This window comes from Artemia franciscana, chromosome 6, assembly GCF_032884065.1.
Source record: "Artemia franciscana chromosome 6, ASM3288406v1, whole genome shotgun sequence".
NCBI classification, from domain to species: Eukaryota; Metazoa; Arthropoda; class Branchiopoda; order Anostraca; family Artemiidae; genus Artemia; species Artemia franciscana.
In genome coordinates, this window is record NC_088868.1 from 1045929 (window position 1) to 1065776 (window position 19848).

The 19848-nt window shown below is 35.1% G+C and overlaps 1 protein-coding gene across 2 annotated transcripts in view; it reads left to right on the forward strand.

Annotated features, from left to right (window-relative positions):
- LOC136027887 (DNA-binding protein D-ETS-3-like) overlaps positions 1–13570 on the forward strand; it is an 87249-nt gene extending 73679 nt beyond the window's left edge. For both annotated transcript variants that reach the window (XM_065705312.1, XM_065705313.1), the window contains 3 exons: positions 3185–3422; positions 10562–10767; positions 13172–13570. In XM_065705312.1, coding sequence (XP_065561384.1) covers positions 3185–3422; positions 10562–10767; positions 13172–13311 — 584 coding nt within the window. In that variant the 3' untranslated portion in view covers positions 13312–13570. The remainder of the gene's footprint in view (positions 1–3184; positions 3423–10561; positions 10768–13171) is intronic.
- The last annotated feature ends 6278 nt before the right edge of the window (positions 13571–19848 follow it).

Consider the following 19848-nt stretch of genomic DNA (forward strand, 5'->3'; position numbering starts at 1 on the left):
GGACGGGATAACCTCCTCATATACGACTTAATTTCAGTTTGTTTTCAGTTTTAATGAAAGTTCTTTACTTTCAGTCAAAAAACTTGCTTTTTTTATATTAAATGTCACACAATTAGCTGCAAAAGATTAAGGTTTCTAGGGATTAAATAAGAAAACAAGTTTTTTTTAACTGAAAGTAAGGAGCGACATTAAAACTTTAAACGAACAGAAATTATTCCGTATGTGAAAGGGATTGTCCCCTCCTCAATGCCCCGATCTTTGCGCTAAAGTTTTTTATTACTTTAAAAAGTAGAGTTTCGACAAAAAGTCAAACTTTAACGTAATGAGCGAGGCGTTGTGGTGGGGATAGCCCCTTTCACATACGGAATAATTTCTGTTCGTTTTAAGTTTTAGTGTCACTTCTTACTTTCAGTTAGGAAAACTGTTTTTTTTTCATATATTTAATTTGTGAACGTTTTTGAACTAATGCAGGTTCGAATTTGACTGCCCGTACATGAAAAACTAAAATAAAAATTGCATATTAATTTTGGCAGGTTTATTCCGTCAATGAAGGTTTGCCCTATCCTCAATACCTTGCTTTTTTTGCTAAAGCTGTTGGCACTTAAAAAAGCTTCTTATTCTAATTAAACGGCTCCCTTGTTTCAATAGCCGTTCTTAAAAAATTTGGGACAAATATTCAAATTTTAGCATAAAGAGCAAGGTATTGAGGAGGGGAAAACCATTCATATATACCATTATATAAAATATAAAACCATTCATATATGTATGTTTGTCCCCTTTGTAAAGATGATGATGAAGACTTGGATCATTTTCTCCGGAAATGCCCGGTGCTCTTGGATTTACGGGAAATTTATTTCCTTGGGGTTAATTTGATGCTTCCGAGTATTCTACAAAATACTAACCCAACCACAATATTTCGAGTGGGAGTATATATAGATAAATCTTTAATAAGAAGAAAAAGTTTTATATGATTAATTTCTTTTGTAGTTAGATTAGGTACTTTTTGCGTTGAATTCTGTTTTTTGTGCGTGTTCGTACTGTTGTTAATTTCCTTGCTTGTTTGTTATTTATTTATATTTTTGTGTATATGGCCCACGGGTTTTTGAAATACACTTAGCTATCTATCTATCTATCTATATAGAGTAATTTCTGTTCGTTTAGAGTTTTAATGTTGCTCCTTACTTTAACTTCAAAAAACTTGTTTTTTAATTTAATTTCTGATTGTTTTTCAAATAATGCTAGTGAATCTTGCTTACCCTCAATGAAATATACCTTCCCCTCACGGAACACTCCTCTTTGGAAATTTCATCCAACGTAAAGCAGACCCCCTCCCCTGTCAAATTCCCTCTGACAGTTTCATCCTTGCTGAAAATCTCCCTCCCCATAAAATTGATTGTGGAGATTCAGCCTGGAAAATTCTCCTTAGCATTCTTTCATTTGAATCAGGCTTTAATCTCTAATCTGCTTCTCGACAACTCCAGAAATCCCCCCTTCCGTGTAAATTATTTTCTGGAAATCAAAACACGCGAAAAATAACCCCCAGGTAACTCCCCCAGAACATCTTCACATGTAAAATTTGGCAAAGAGAATGTAAGACAATTAAAAGGAATTTCGTATAATAATCATGTCAAATTCCCCCGTATAACATTTACCCTAGAAAATTCACCCCCGGAAAATTTTCCTCCCAAAGAAGATTCCACCAATAGAAATGCAACTCAAGACCCCCCCCCCCCCTCAATAAAATGTTTGTAAACTTCCCAATAACAAATACTAAACGTAAACAATGGGCGAATTTCATAACTTACAGGTCTCTCCCCAAGGACTATAGGGGTTGTTTTACATCTAAAGTCGTAGTTATTTTCTCTTCCAATTATGCTGAACAAATGGCTATCTCAAAATTTTGATCAGACAACTCTGGGAAGAAAATGGGCATGGAAAGGGAGCCAGTTGCCCTCCAATCTTTATGGTAACTTAAAAAGGGCACTAGAACTTTTAATTTCCGTTCGAATGCTCCTTCACCCAATCTTCTAGGCCCAGTATTTAAATACGGTCACCCCTGAGACAAAAAAAAATTAAACACGCATCCGCGAGCCGTCATCTGGCAAAAATAGCAAAATTCCAGATTTTTACGGAGCTTGAAGCTTAGAGCCAGATTTTTGCGGAGCCAGATTTAGGAGCCTGAAGCTTCTACACTAGGATTCTTTGGTACGCTGAATATGATAACGTGATTTTCATGAAGATTCCTAAAATTTCAGGGGTGTTTTCCCCTATTTGAAAATTACGTAAATTTTCTCAGGCTCGTAGCTTTTGATGGGTAACACTAAACTTCATGACTCCTTTATATTTGGGATCAGCATAACAAGCTAATTCGTTTGATGTATTTAGTGATATTGAAATTCTGTTTTTTAGAGTTTCGGTTACTATTGAGCCGAGTCGCTCTTTACTTACAGTTCGTTACCATGAAGTGTTGGATATATTGAATTTTTTTTCTTCACATACAAAATCAAAACACACCATCTGTAAAATAATGCCGTGCTAAGAAAAGAGAAGTGAAGATTGCCACACCATGTCTTATGGACGAAGAATGGCAGATTGACAAATACTAAAAAATAAATAAAAATAAATACTAAAAAACTATAAAATAAATAAAGTACTTTTTAGCTATCCATTATGGGCCAAATGAAAAGCCAGTTGTCTCCAAATGGGGTCGGAGAAGGTTGTGAGGAAGGATTTAAAGGAATTTGGGACCCCATGGAAGAGGAGCAAAGAGTAAAAGGGTAATGAACTTGGTCAGAGAAGGAGTGTTCGCAGTTGGGTCAGTATCAGACGCCTTGATACTGGAAGGAATTGTTTGTAGTAAGTAAGACGGCACTAGACCCTTAAGGTCCAAACCGGCGGTGCTGATCTCCGTTTCATGGCCCTTCAGCCAGGAAGTGCAATGGGGGGTTGGGAGCCAACCATCCTGTGCTTTCGCACACCCTTCCTGCTTGCCTTCCCCAGATTTCTCGGGTACCCATTTGGAGCTGGGTCGACTCTGGTTGAGCTTTCAGAGTCACGCCACTGACCCCCTTCCCAAACTAAACAACTGGTCACAAATGTTTGTAGTACTAGTAGTATCAATTTTCTGTGTGCCCACTCGCATTTACCAACATTTTGTTAATTGCTGATAATTTTGTATTTTCAGACCCTTACCAAATGTTTGCCCCAACTACCACCCGATTGGCTAGTTCAGGATCGGGTCAAATACAGCTATGGCAGTTTCTCCTCGAACTTCTTTCTGATGCAGCCAATTCTCAGTATATAACCTGGGAAGGCACGAATGGTGAATTTAAGCTCACAGACCCAGATGAAGTTGCAAGAAAATGGGGAGAAAGGAAGTCTAAGCCAAATATGAATTATGACAAACTAAGCAGAGCGTTGAGGTAAGCTGCCCATTTAAATGAACTAAAATCCATTAATAGCCCCAAAAAACTTTAAAGAGCCCCAATATGTATATATATATATATATATATATATATATATATATATATATATATATATATATATATATATATATATATATATATATATATATAAATTTGTTTTGGAGTGGAATAAAATTGGATCTGAAAGTATTCAAGTAATTAAACGGACAGTAATTTAGGTGAGAATGAACAAGAGCAAAATAAATACAACGCATATTTTCGGAGAGACAAAACGAATTTCATATGGTGCATAATACCTATGTTCCTTCCAAGCTTCAATCTTAAACTATTAATATGTGGCTTCCAGCTTAAATTCTAGTCAACCAGTATACCTAGGTAGCAAAAATGTCAACACGCAACATCTCTGTACTTGATACAGAAGACTCAATCAGCTTGAGAATTGGAAGGGTTCGTGATGTACGTGAATATACTACAAGTTCAGTTTTTAAGTGTTCAAAGCTGAGTCTATTTGCCGTAAATCATAGTACTAGTCTATTAAGTGTAAGAGTTAAATTATGTTTACACTGTCCTCATCAACTCCAGAAACAGTGTAGGCTGTGTCATCAGCGAATAGTGCGGTCAGCCCCAGGTCCGCAATGGAATTGTTAGTATCATTAACATAAATTAGAAACAACAGTGGGCCTAGAATTGAACCTTGAGGAGCCCCAATATTATTTGACTTGTTTAAAGACAAGGATTTAACATCACCTTCGTTAATACAGTGAACCCCATCTTTTAACTATGACATTGTTAACACATTAGCCGGGGTTCGTAAGCCACAATTTGACTGTTTTTCATTTAAAATTATATGGCTTATAGGATCAAATGCTTTTCGTTTATACACAAATATAGTAGCTGGAATTTCATCCTTATCCATGGCATCATAAACTGGGTTACTGCTAATAGTATGTTCTGTGAAATGGCCTTGGCGAAACCTGAATTGGGACTTACTGAAAAAAACTACTTTCTTCAAGGAAATTAACAATTCTTATACACAAACAACGTTCGATAATCTTTCCAAAAGCAGATAGAATAGATATAGGCCTATAGTTAGACTGGTCATTCACATCACCCCCTTTATGCAATGCAATGACAAGGGTAGACTTCATACTAAAAGGAAAAACGCCATTCTTGAAACACAGATCAATTATATGCACAAAAAAATTGACCATAATAGACATAATCGATTTAAGTAAATTCCTAGAAGATCTGTCAGTTTCTTTGGACTATCCATTTTTGAGTGAATGAGATACCATTATCAGTTCAGTAGATGAAACTGGGGGGAGGAATATGAATCGGTGAGTAGGGGAGGGGGGTAAAAAACTTTTGAAGTCACCAGAATTTGGTTCTAAATTTCAGGATGCCTCTTCCGACGCCTTGTCACCTATTTTGGCGAAGTGAGTATTGAGCATGTTAGCAACCTTAATTTCCCCTTTAACAATTGTATTACCATCTGGGGTCATCTGGAAGAGAATTCATCTTTTTTTACAGACACAATCATTTATTAATGACCAGACCTTCTTTGGAGACCCTTGCACATTGTTGAATACCTTCAAATAATACTGCTGTTTAGCAAACCTTAGAGCTTAGATTAAGCTTTAAAAGAAGCTTGATTAATCTCATCTGGATGAGAAAAATATTTTTATACAGCCTGTGCTTTAATTGGATAGGCTTTAGTAGTCCTCTTATGATCCAAGGCTTTTTTGATCTATTGTAACGTCTTGAATGGGTTGAGGACATGGAATAAGCCAAATTGAACCGCTTTGATGAATTTGTGAACAAAATAATGTCAAGCTTGATTTGTATCCTCACAGTCTCAGCATGGTGATGGGTCAATTTTTAATGGCAGTTCATTAAATCGCTGAACAGATGCCTAGTCTTCTAGTTATCTTGATCGGAGTTGCCGCTTACCGACCAGTATGAATCTCCATCAGGAGCACAAAATGGTCTGACGTCTCATCAAGAATAACATTACATGAGTCAAATTCAATATTAAAAAAAAATTGTCAATTATCGTTGCTGTCGAGCTTACAACTCGAGTTGGAATCTGGCAAGCTGGGAGAAGGCCCAGCGAAAGACAAAGTGTGAAAAAGTCAACTGCCAATGGTGAATACTAAAATCCCCAATATACACAATCTTCCGACTCTGCTCAATCGCGACAGAAGAAAATATATCCATGTATCTATACATGTAACATGTATAGATACATGTTACTGGAAATGTATAGATACATGTTACTGGAAAATATATCCAGTAACATGTAACATGCACATGTTACTTATAAAATGTTGTACCGAAGAACTGAGTGACCCTTAGAACAAGCAACACAACACTTTATCACTTCCGAAATAAAAGCTCAACAGCAAGGAATTCAAACATCATTTCTCCATACATAGAATCAAAATCTGTAACAATTCTACAAAAAATCTATAGAATCAAAATCTGAAACAGTTTTACAAGAAAAATAACTTTGAATAAAAAAAAAAGGAATCCTCTCAATCTAGCATTCCTAGTCTTGGAAATAAAATTATAACCATTAATATTTGCTAAGTGACTAGTTCACTCGTTTAAAAAAGTTTCACAAAACACCTAAAATATCCATTTGGTGGTAAATAGAAAAAAATGAGGTATTATTAACTTACGAACGGGTGACTGGATCTCAATGAAATTTGATATTTAGAAGGATATCGTGTCTCAAAATTCTTATTTTAAATCCTGACCGGATCTGGTGACATTGGGGGGAGTCTGGGGGGACCTAAAATCATGGAAAACGCTTAGAGTGGAGGGCTGGGGATTATATTTGGTGGTAAAAATAATCAGAAGTCTTAGATACGTGATTGACAAAATTGGAACGGATCCACTCTATTGGGGGGGGGGGGGGTAATTCTGAAAACTTAGAAAAAATTACGTGTTTTTAACTTAGGAAGGAGTGATCGGATCTTCATGAAACTTCATATTTAGAAGGACCTCATAACTCAGATCTCTTATTTTAAATTTCAACCGGATCCAGCGTCATTGGGGGAGCAGTTGGGGGGGGGGGAATCTTTGAAAATACTTAAAGTAGAGAGATCAGGATGAAACTGGATGGGAAGAATACGAACAAGTCGAAGATACGTGACTGACATAACCAGACCGAATCTGCTTCTTTGGTGGATTTGGGGGGGGGGGTTAATTCTGAAAAATTAGAAAAAATGAGGTATTTTTAACTTACGAACGGGTGATCGGATCTCAATGAAATTTAATATTTAGAAGGATATCGTGTCTCAAAGCTCTTATTTTAAATCCTGACTGGATCTAATGACATTGGGGGAGGGACCTAAAATCATGAAAACTGCTTAGAGTGGAGGAATGGGTATGAAACTTGGTGGTAAAAATAAACAGAAGTCTTGGATACGTGATTGACATAATCGGAACGGATCCACTCTATTGGGGGGGGGGGGAGGGTTTGATTCTGAAAATTAGAAAAAATTAAGTATTTTTAACTTAGGAAGGAGTGATCGGATCTTCATGAAACTTCATATTTAGAAGGACCTCGTAACTCAGATCTTGTATTTTAAATCTCAACCGGATCCAGCGTCATTGGGGGAGCAGTTGGGGGGGGGGGGGTACCGGAAATCTTGGAAAATACTTAAAGCCGAGAAATCAGGATGAAACTGGATGGGAAGAATAAAAACAAGTCGAAGATACGTGACTGACATAACCGGACCGAATCTGCTCTCTTTGGTGGAGTTGGGGGGGGGGGTGATTCAGAAAAATGAGGTATTTGTAACTTACGAACGGGTGATCAGATCTTAATGAAATTTGATATTTAGAAGGATCTTTTGCTTTAAAGCTCTTATTTAAAATTTCTACAAGATCCTGTGACACTGGGGGGAGTTGGAGGGGGAAACTGGAATTCTTGGAAAACGTGAAAATTGGCGTATTTTTATCTTACGAATAAGTGATCGGGTCTTAATAAAACTTGATATATAGAAGGATCTTATGTCTCAGATGCTCCATTTTCGACTCGAATTGGATCCAGGGACATAGGGGGTTGGAGGAGGGAAACAAAAATCTTGGATAACGCTTAGAGTGTAGAGATCGGGATGAAACTTGATGGGAAGAATAAGCACAAGTTCTAGATACATAATTGACATAATTGGAACGGATTCTTTCTCTTTGGAGGAGCTCGGGGGTGTTTATTTGTAAAAATTAGAAAAATTGAGGTATTTTTATTTTAAAAACGGAAATCCCGACCAGATCTGTTGACATTGGGGGGAGTTGGAGGGAGAAATCGGAAATCTTGGAAAACGCTTAAAGTGGAGGAATCGGGATGAACCTTGGTGGATAGAATTAGCAAATGTCGTAGATGCGTGATTGACCTAACCGTACTCGATTCGCTCTCTTTGGAGGAGTTAGGGGTAGGGGTTCAGTGCTTCGGCGAGTTTGGTGCTTCTGGACGTGCTAGGCCGATGAAAATTGGTAGGCGTGTCAGGGAGCTGCACAAATTGACTTGATAAAGTTGTTTTCCCAGATTCGACCATCTGGGGCGCTAAAGGGAGAGGCAAAATTAGAAAAAATTAGATATTTATAACTTACGAGCGGGTGATAGGATCTAGGATCTTAATGAATTTTGATATTTAGAAAGACATCGTGACTCAGAGCTCTTATTTTAAATTCTGACCGGCATTAAGCCTCTGATTTTCCTTTTAAATCAATCTATTGATTCTTAGAATTTTGTTAGAGCTCATACCATAGCAGCTCTTGGCTCTTAGCTCTTCTTGTCTCGTCACAAGTGCCATATGAGCTCTTAGCTCTTGTTTTCGTTGAATCTGTGTGTGTATTCGTTTTTCTCTTTTTTTTTTTTTATATTCATTCTTACTCCACCATATTTACCTTATGTATCGTGTGGGTGAAAAATAAAATAAATAAATAAAAAATATCCAACAGGGCAGTGCCTAGGTCAATTCTGGTGCCTGTTTCGCTGAAACAAAAAACAAAGAATCAAGTAAACGCTCCTGTTCCCGGAGCTCTAATTATATTACCCACATATGAAAAAGCAACTTCATTCTATCCTTATAAATAAATTCAAGAATCAGTGATAAAAAAAATCTTAAAGTGAATAGTTGTTTGTTTGATGTTGATAAGGTGGGCTCATTTTTTTTTCAAATAAGTTGCCGGTCATCGGTCACCCTCGCTTGCACACTGTTTTTGTTTTGTTTTTCGGATTGATATTTGCCGAGTGTCAGGTGTTCTGTGGGTGGGTTCCCGTCTAGTGGTGAGTCGTGGATTTATTTATATTTATTTTATGCATTTGTTTTTGTTTCTTTTTTTTTGTCAAATAGGTGTGCTATATTGTTATACCGGGTCTTTGTCAATCGACCTTGTGTCTCCGGCTTGACCCTTTTTTTTATATTGTGTGTGTTGTACAGAAGTTTAAATAAAAATCTTGAATCTTGAAATCTTGAATCAATCTGGCTGTTCAGAGTGAAGAACAATTTTTCAATTTTCTCAAATTTTCTATTGCATTCCAGCGTGATCGAATCATATATTTCCGAAACAATCAACTTGGAGTTTGTAGCGGCTAGTTGCGCTGAGCCTCCTGCGCTTCGGATCCAAAACCCTTTGCCTCTTTCTTTTTCAAAATCTGGTGCTACATATCAGGAAAAGATTCGCACTCATGGAAAGCATGATTAACGCCCTTAGCTGTTTTTTTTTTCGAAGCTTCCGAACAATTGTCCTAATACGAAAAAATACTCGCTTTTATTACATTTTGAAAGTCATGGTATCTATAGCAGAATATAATGAATTTCGGCATATACTCTTCTTGGTTAATAATTTAACAATCCGAATTGGCTGACTGTGCTAACGCTAAATCCCCCATTTGAAACTGTACCATGACGAAAATAAGGATACAATAAAACGAAGTTTACTTATCTTTAGTGGACAGGGCCACGCTATGTGGAGGCAGACACCCTTATGGACGGGGCTCGGTGGAACGTGGGGACCTGTCAATTTTTACAGCGTATTCTGAAATCCCAAACTGCTGCTATTCAAATCATCCAAATGAAATTTATCCATATTCAAAAATCACAGTTACTGTTATGACGTCAGCAGCTAGCTAACAAACAGTGTACAGCAGAGATATTTATTCAACGAGGAATGAAATGCTACTGAAAGCAAAGATACGCGCCGTTAGAAGACATGCAACACCAAACATATGAGGTAGTCAATGAAAATCAACCTGGACAACGAGAATGAAAACGTGTCAAAATTGAAAATGATAATGATGGATGATCGGGTTTGGGATTTTGACATGGATAAGGTCATCAATGCCTACCATACCTTTGTTCGGCGATACTTATTTCATAATGACGAAAGACAAGCCGAGGTAAAACGAACCAAACAAAAAATGACAACGATGATAATTAGGCTTTGGATTTTGACGTAGATAAGGTCATCAATGCCTACCATAGCTTTTAAAATAAAAAATTTGGAATAGATAAATCGTTGGAAGAAAAACAAGTTTTTGTGCCACCATCTGTACAAATAAAAGAAAAATAATGTTTGGCGATATGTCTATCATAATGACAAAGGACAAACCGAGGCAAAAGTTAAAGGTCCAGTAAGAAAAACGTAATTCTACAAAGGCACTACTTCTAAGTTAAGGCCTGTTTGGACATCATGACATTAAGAAAAGGCTCAAATTGTCTGGATTTGGAAGACTACAGATCGTTACCTACAGAGATGGGAGGCTCAAAACCACCATGGCTATGTTTCTGACTATGATTATTCCAATGGTGCACTTTTAGTTTTGATCTGCCCCGATATTGGAGGAATGTCAAGCTCATTTTCAAATTTTTTAAATGTTTTATTTCAATAAACTTCTGGTAATAAGGTACACCTGTTTAATATTTAGCATTCCTAGAGAACCTGTAAATGAAAAAAAAAATTCTCACTAGACATTTTTCTCCTAATGTGTTTTAAAATATGCAGTTACTATGGGTCCTAGCTCGCTCTTTAATAGGTAACACCTACTATTGCAATAACGATACAAAAGTCACATTATGTTTATTTAAACCAAATGACACCATAATTTATATTGTCAATACTTTTAGGTACTATTATGACAAGAATATAATGACTAAAGTTCATGGAAAGCGATATGCATACAAGTTTGACTTCCAAGGTTTGGCAGCGGCTACCCAACCAGCAGCAGATCCAACGGCGTACTCAAAATATCAGTCAGAATTTTTGATGGGACCTTATGGAGCTTCGATGGGGTCGAAGCTTGGATTTATGGGTTCCCACATGGGGTCATCAGGTAAAACTTTGTGTATTTTGATATTTCGCTTTCACTTTAAAGAGTAATTTTTTGTTAGTGCTACTAGTACTATTACTACTACTAACAACTCACCGCAGCACTATGTCGCCTCAGGTTAACACAGCTATGCACGCTCCTCCTCCAGCTCAATCTATTTAAAGCCTCCATTTTTACGCTCTCCGAGGAAGTTCCCATTTCCTTTAAAAATTTATTTAAGACATCCTAGTTTTTTGGCGCTCCAAGTACCTAAGGTACTTTATTTATCTCAGAAAGAAAGTTCATTTAAAATGCCAAGGACGGCAAAAATTAAATATGCCTACATGCATATACAGTTCAAATCCTCTATTAATTGCTGACTGGGTTGATCACAAACCCTGCATAAAACAGTTTGTGGTAAAGAACTGTAAGTAAGGAGCAACCCGGCTCGAAAGTAACCGAAACTCAAAAAAACTGGAATTTTGGTACTAATAGATATATCAAAAGAACCAGATTTTTATGCTGATTTCAAATGGTTCCATTGCAACTGAACCACCGCGTAACTGAACCCCAAGCAACTGAACCACTGTAGCTGAACAACTGTGCAACTGAACCCCCATGCAACTGAGCCCCCGTGGAGGTGAACCAATATGCAACTGAGCCCCCGTGCAACTGAACCCCCATGCAACTGAATCCCCGTGTTACTGAACCCTCGGTCAACTAAATTTTTTACATGTTCAACCTTAACCAAGATCATTGATAAATAGCTTTGTTTTATTTTTGCAAATTAAATAAAAAAAACTAAATAAAATAATAAAGTTTTTTAACTGAAAGTAAGGAGCGACATTAAAACATAAACCCCGCTCTTTACACTAAAGTTTTTTTTATTGTTTTAAAAAGTAGAGTTGTGAGAAAGAGACACACTTTAGCGTAAAGAGCGGGGCGTTGAGGAGGGGACAGCCCCTTTCGTATACGGAATAATTTCTGTTCGTTTTAAGTTTTAATGTCACTCATAACTTTCAGTTAAAAAATCTTGATTTTTTATTCAATTTCTGAACATTTTTTGAATTAATGCAGGTTTGATTTTGGCTCACCGTATATGAATATTTAAAACAAAATTTGCAGATTAATTTTACTTTTTGTGGCTAAATGGCTTTCTCAAAATTTTGATCGGACGATTTTGAGAAAAAAGAGGCGGGGGAGGGGAGCTTAGTTGTCCTCCAACTTTATGAAAAGTTTTAAAACGTTACTTTCAGTAAAACTTGTATCCTTCTTTTTCCCTCAATCATGTGATATCATGTGTCTCTTATCATATTGGTGTCTTTTTTTCCTTCATTTTATATTTCTCATCCTAATAACAGCATTTTCATTCATCAGATGATTTATTTTCTTCCTCTCCATTTTGGTGTTCCTTATTTCCCTCTTTTTCTGTTTCGGATCCTTTTAAGAGTACTTCTTTTAGACAGGTGATATCATATTGGTGTCTCTTTTTTCCTTCATTTTCTATTTTTCATCCTAATAACAGTATTTTTATTCGTCAGGTGATTTATTTTCTTCCTCTCCATTTTCGTTTTACTTGTTTCCCTCCTTTTCCATTTTGGATCCTTATAAGTGTATTTCTTTAACCACGTAATATATTTTCCTTCTTATCACATTGGTGTCTCTTTTTTCCCTTTTCTATTTCAGATCCTTATAAGAGTAATTTGTTTAAACGTGTGATTTATTTCTACCATATCATATTGGTGTCTCTTTTTTCATTCATTTTCTCTTTTTCATCCTAATAAGAGTATTTCTATTCGTCAGGTGATTTATTTTCTTCCTTACCATTTTGATTTTTCTTATTCCCCTCCTTTTTTGTTTTGGATCCTTAAAAGAGTATTTCTTTAACCACGTGACATGTTTTCCTACTTATCAAATTGGTGTCTCTTTTTTCCCTTGTTTTTTTTTCATCCTAATAAGAGTATTTCTATTTGTCCAGTGATTTATTGTCTTCCTCAAAATTTGGGATTTCCTTATTTCCTTCCTTTTCTATTTCAGATCCTTACATGGGTACTTTTTTTAACCACGAGACATCTTCTCCTACTTATGACAATGATGTCTTTTTTTTTCCTTTTTTCCACCCTAATAAGAGTATTTCTTTTTATCAGGTGATCTATTTTCTTCCTCACCATTTGGGTTTTCGTTATTTCCCTCCTTTTCTATTTTGGATCATTAAAAGAGTATTTCTTTAACCACGTGACGTCTTTTCCTACTTATCACATTGGTGTCTCTTTTTCCCCTTGTTTTCTATTTTTTATCCTAATTAGGGTATTCCTTTTCACATTATTTCTATTCGCCGGGTGATTTATTTTCTCCCTCGGGGTTTTGGTTTTCCTTATTTTTCTCATTTTCTATTTTGAATCTTTAAAAAAGTATTACTCTTCCTCAGGTGGTCTATTTTCATCCTCATCGTATTGGTCAACCGGAAGTGGTAATCTTTACTCCAATATGGCAGCACATACCCTGAACCCTTCACATAGTGCGCATATGTCCTCTTTAGGGTCTTATGCCCATTACCCAACAGCATGAGGGTGACGAACATATCTGTGATGCTGATCTCGAAACACTTGCTCTAGTCCAGTTACCTTTTTGTTTTACATTTTTTTTAAATTAATTTTTTAAGGTGTTTATTCCATTTTTATTTTGTTTTGTATAAAAATTACCTCTGTCTCCCAATTATTTTTTTCTTTCTTTATCCGCTTTTCTTCTTTCTGTTTTTGAAAGTGTACATTTGTTTGTTGCTTTATTTCTTGTCGTAAAGGAGGTGCATTGACTTCTATCTCACTGTCTTGGCGTTTTTTTTTTTTTTTTTTTTTTTTTTTTTTTTTTTTTTTTTTTTTTTTTTTTTTTTTTTTTTTTTTTTACTAGGTTAATCAATTATGTTCAGTTCCATAAAAGAAAACGAAACAACATCATACGTAAGACTTAAAAGAAGAAAAAATGTACCAGATCTGAATTACTTGTATGTGAAACTTTTTTGATCTCATAAAGGCAGTGATTTTATTATTTATTCTAGTCGCTATTATGGTTATATTGTCTTCAACATCGATTTTAATTTTCCGTCTAGAGGTGTCGGCCTGTCATTTATCTTTACTAGGCATGCGCTACCGTGCACGGTATTAATTGGGATTTGTTTACGAACATATTTCTAAATTCATGTTTTACCCTAAAACTCATGCCAGAAATCTCCTACCCGAAAAATTAAGTGTCAAAATCTAATTTAGAGTGATTTAACTCAAAAATCTATGTACATGAGGATATATATATATATATATATATATATATATATATATATATATATATATATATATATATATATATATATATATATATATATATATATATATATATATATATATATATAAAGTAAATTAAATTCAAAGTAGGGAAATTAATTCGAAGACCTTAAATTAATTTTAAAGGCAAAGGATTTAATTGCAATTGGATGTTTATTGGAGGGAGTAAAGACTGAAGCTTTAAGTAGATAAGGAGGGGGAGGAGTTTTTTTGCTTCTGGTGGCTTGCTACTGAAGTGGGTTGTTAGCTGCAATAGTAGCAGTAATACACATGAGGTACTAGTCAAAGCTTCAGTTCCAAGGAGGTTGCAACTAGTTCTGCGGGAGGGGGTTCTAAGTCATGTAGCATAGGAAATTATTTAAAACTAGAAAGTGAAAGGGAGTAAAAGACTAGCCAGGAAGACTTAACGAATGCGGTTTAGTTACTCTCAGCTAGGCCGTAATGTAAATGAAAACTTTAAGCTAGCATATATGGGCGTATTATTTTAATGTCTAAAATTGCCAATTTTCGAACTCTCGATTCAATTAGAAACACAATTTACGTAATATATTAGGCTGTTGAAATAATTAACTAATTATATTTATCAATTAATAAAACATCCAATTTATTTTTAAGGAGCCTGAGATTCGACCACCTTATGTTTGTCAGTTCTTTTGCAAAAGTAAGAAAATGGGCATAATATAAAAGTGTTAAATCCAAAAATACACGCATCAGAATATAGTATGTTTACAGTTTTATCCCCAAACCCCTCCCTCTGACTACTCTACTATTTGTGCCACGTAAGTTTGAGATCTAAAAAGTAACTAAAAACTTAAAAACACATACAGCCTAATTGTTTATTCCCATCACTTTAAAATACCTTGATCAACAAGAATAAAGTAGGCCGTGACAATAATTCTCAAACTTTTAGTTTAGCTTTTTTCTATCAAATTTCTTGCTTTTATTTATGCTTTTTACTTGTTCGATCATGTCAATTTTTGTGCCAATTTAGAGCTTATGTATGTAAAAGGGTCTGTAAAAATGTATATATGTAAAAATAAAAGTTATTGTTGAGCTATTGCTTTATCTTAATTTTTATATTATTTCTCAAATTAGGTGTCTGACTAGCTAAGACTATTGGTACTTACGAATTATCCTGACCACACTCAAGAGGTGAAGTTAGGTTAATCCTAATGAAATATACCAAAATATGATGAAAATATAATACTTTAGTAACAAAATTATGAACTACAGCAGAGAATTACGGAAAGCAGGCCGCCCAGAACCCATTATATTAAATACATAACCTAACCACCTCTATATATTAAATATTTAATACAAATACACCTTCATCGTAGTTTCAAACAGTTCGTGGTAACGAACTGTAGATAAGGAGCGACCCGGCTCAATAGTAACCAAAACTCTAAAACATTGAATTTTGATATCAATAGCTACATCAAAAGAATCGCATTTTAATGCTGATTTTAAATATATAAGTTTCATCAAGTTTAGTCTTACCCATCAAAAGTTACGAGCCTGAGAAAATTTGCCTGATTTAGGAAAATAGGGGGAAACACCCCCTAAAAGTCGTAGGATCTTAACGAAAATGACACCATCAGATTCAGCGTATCAGAGAACCCTACTGTAGAAGTTTCAAGCTCCTATCTACAAAAATGTGGAATTTTGTATTTTTTGCCAGAAGACAAATCACGTGTGCGTGTTTATTTGTTTGTTTTTTTTTCCCCAGGGGTCATCGTATCGACCAAGTGGTCCTAGAATGTCGCAAGAGGGCTTATTCTAATGGAAATGAAAAGTTCTAGTGCCGTTTTTAAGTGACCAAAAAAATTGGAGGGCATCTAGGCCCCCTCCCACGCTCATTTGTTTCCCAAAGTCAACGGATCAAAATTTTGAGATAGCCATTTTGTTCAGCATAGTCAAAAACTATAATAACTATGTCTTTAGGGATGACTTACTCCCCCACAATCCCTGGGGGAGGGGCTGCAAGTTACAAACTTTGACCAGTGTTTACATATAGTAATGCTTATTGGGAAGTGTACAGACGTTTTCAGGGGGATTTTATTTTGTTTGGGGGTGGGGCTGAGGAGAGGGGCTATGTTGGAGGATCTTTCCTTGGAGGAATTTGTCATGTGGGAAGAAAAATTCAATGACAAGGGCGCAGGATTCTCTAGCATTACTATAAGAAAACAATGAAAAATAAACATGAAAACGTTTTTTCAAATGAAAGGAAGAAGTAGCATTGAAACTTAAAACGAACAGAGATTATTACGCATATGAGGGGTTCTAAAAATACTTTAGCATAAAGAGCGAGGTATTTAGGAGGAGATAAATACCTTGCTCTTTATGCTAAAGTATTTTTAGTAATTTTAACTATTTATTCTACGGCCTTTCTGATTCAGGGGTCATTCTTAAAGAATTGGGACAAAACTTACGATTTAGTGTAAAGAGCGAGGTATTAACGAGGGTACAAACCCCCCTCGTATACATAATAAAAATATAAGGTTATGAAAGTTTGTTACGTAAGTTAATTCTTAAGTTACGTATATTTTTTACTAATAAAAATGTTCGTTAAAAATTAAAAGTTCTAGTTGCCTTTTTAAGTAACCGAAAAATTGGAGGGCAACTAGGCCTCCTTCTCCACCCCTTATTTCTTAAAATCGTCTGATCAAAACTAAGAGAAAGCCATTTAGCCAAAAAAAGAATTAATATACAAATTTAATTTTAATAATTTATGTGCGGAGAGCCAAAACCAAACATGCATTAATTCAAAAACGTTCAGAAATTAAATAAAAAAAACTAATTTTTTTTAGCTGAAAGTAAGGAGCGACATTAAAACTTAAAACGAACAGAAATTACTCCGTATATGAAATGAGTTGTCCCCTCCGCAATCCCTCGCTCTTTACGCTAAAGTTTGACTCTTTGCCACAATTCTACTTTTTAAAACTATTAAAAGCTTTAGCGTAAAGAGCGAGGGATTGCGGAGGGGACAACTCATTTCATATACGGAGTAATTTCTGTTCGTTTTAAGTTTTAATGTCGCTCCTTACTTTCAGCTAAAAAAAAATAGTTTTTTTTAATTTAATTTCTCACTGAGACTAAGCTAACTTTCTCCGAATACAGAAAGAAAAAAAAACAGTTTTACTCAGATGAAAAACTAGAGTGTTGTCGGGATAATACGGAAATACCAGATTATCCACTTGAGGATACTTAAGTGACTTATCACAAACTAATGTTTAATTTTAGGGCGTTGGATAATCATATCGGTTTAGTGCTCTAGAAGACCTCGAAAATTCTTTTGAGATTTTAAACACCTGCTTCTCCTAACAATAGACTCAGAAAAAAGGCTGATGGTGAATATGTTAATTGTCAATTATGTATTTAAAACAAACCTAACTGCTAATTTTGATTAAACTTTTCAAAGACAGATAGTTCCTTAGCTCTTCTGTTCAATTAGTATGTCTATGAAATCCAAAAAAAAAGTTTTCCTCTTAGGTTACTATTATGTTTTTTATTATTTTGCCATAATAATGATGCAGAATAGGCCTGTCTACTGGAATTTATTTCCATAAGGGGCACAAGATTTTCTGAAGGGGGTAGATTTATTTTAAAAGTATTGTGATTTCCCTTTTTTTGAAAAAAAATGCTACAAATCAATTCGGCCACGCTATTTTATTGCCAAAATTGTATGTCATGATTTTAAGGCCTCACAGTAGTTCGTCCCTAGGTCTACACACCGAATATATTGTCAGTATTTTGTACACCCTTTTTTATTCGATGAGGTATTTTTTTTATATGGTGTTTGTTTTATTTCTATATTATTAATAATCACAAGTGGTCACCAAAAATCATCATAGATGCTAAGTATTTCTTTCCCTAGTCCACATTATTTATTTGTCTATATCCCTTTATTTAATAATTTATCTATGGCAATCTTTTCTATGCCTATAATCCCTTTTATTTAATTCTCTCATGGGTTGCTCTTCATCTGATTAAACTAAGATAGGTGTTGAGGTTTTTTTTTTTAATTCCGGCCAACGGGGTAGGCTAATTTTGGCTTAAAAACATATAAAGACACTTTTATTCTTATCTGATTCAAGGCCTTGGTCTGATCTAAGGAATACCACACCACCAAATTATTTTTCTGATCTCCTCATGCTCAAAACTTAGCTCCTTGTTTATTTTATGCCACTAGAAAATAATGAGGAAAGGTGAGGAATATTTAAAAAAATAATTCTACAAATGTACAACATAGATTAACTCAAAGGCTCAAAAGAGGGAGAAAACCTCAAAGGAGCCTCAAAGACTATAGTCTGCAAAAGAGGAGGAAGGTACACATACTGTACTGTTTAAGTGTTAACTCATAAACAGCGAATAAGACTGAAAGACGAGACAACAGTGGGTGTCAATTCAGGAAAATATGGGGAGGCAAAAGCGTATGTTTCAATATTTAGGGGAGGGGGATAAATTTCTCGTTTTTCAATTTTTTAATGAAAATATAAATATGCATATCCAAAGAAAACATCTCAACAAAAACTAATTTTAAAGATATTGGGGGAGATGGAGCAAAGACCCTAGGGGGCAAACACTCCCCCTCCCCTTTCCTGATGTCACTGAGTGGATAAAACCGAAAGGGAGAGATAGAGACAGAGGGAAGGAGAGACCGAGAAAGAGGTAAGGAGAGAGGAAGAGAGAGAGAGAGAGATATATATATATATATATATATATATATATATATATATATATATATATATATATATATATATATATATATATATATATATATATATATATATATATATATATATATATATATATATATATATATATATATATATATATATATATATATATATATATATATATATATATAAGAAACGGGCACGGCCATCCTTTGGTGTACAAATAGAGCCTTTGGATAGAGGATTTTCACATAGTTGAGGGTAAGCCGTAGATACACCTGAAAAAATCCAGATTAGGAAACATTTAAAACTAGTGAATTAGCATTAAACCAAATTAAAACTTCCTCAGTCAGGTCTCCTTATTTTGATTGAACATTTATCACCGTTAATTCAGAAGTAACAAGGGTGGTATTATCACCAAAAGCCACAAGACGTTTTAAAGAAGGCAAACTTCCATTCATAGGAACGGAAACAAGTAGAATGACACAGATGACAACAATAAAAGGGTTTCCCATTTCTAACTGAGAAAATTAGGTCAGTAGCATAAATTAGAAATGGTACTGTACTTAGAATTGACCCTTGAGGCACATGTTGACCCATGGTCAGCATTTTAGGGTGAACGGAAAAGCGTATGAATAGGGATTGTTCTATTGGACATTTATGGCTTTTATCAAAGAAATGCATCATTTGTTACGCCAAAGTGAGATAGTTTAGAGAGGAAAACACTTTGGATTAACAAATCAAAGCCCTTACAAACATCTAGGAATAAAGCTGCAGGAATCAATGAAGCGTATAGCGCAAACTGGAGACAGTTCAACAGAAAGGCACAAGCATACTAAATTGGCTGAATTGCTCAAAAACCAGACTGAAAACCATGAAAACATCTTTGAAGTCAGAAAAGTAATAAAGTGAGAAAGCATTGCCTCTCAAATATTTTGCTAAACACCAGTAACATGGATACTGGCCGATAGCTAGCCGGACCATTCTTAACACACATTTATATTGTATTACACACTTCTGTATGATGTTTCAGTGTCCCGTTAGTGACAACGAAAAAAAATGGAAACACAAGCTGCATTCTTTGCAAAAAGCTT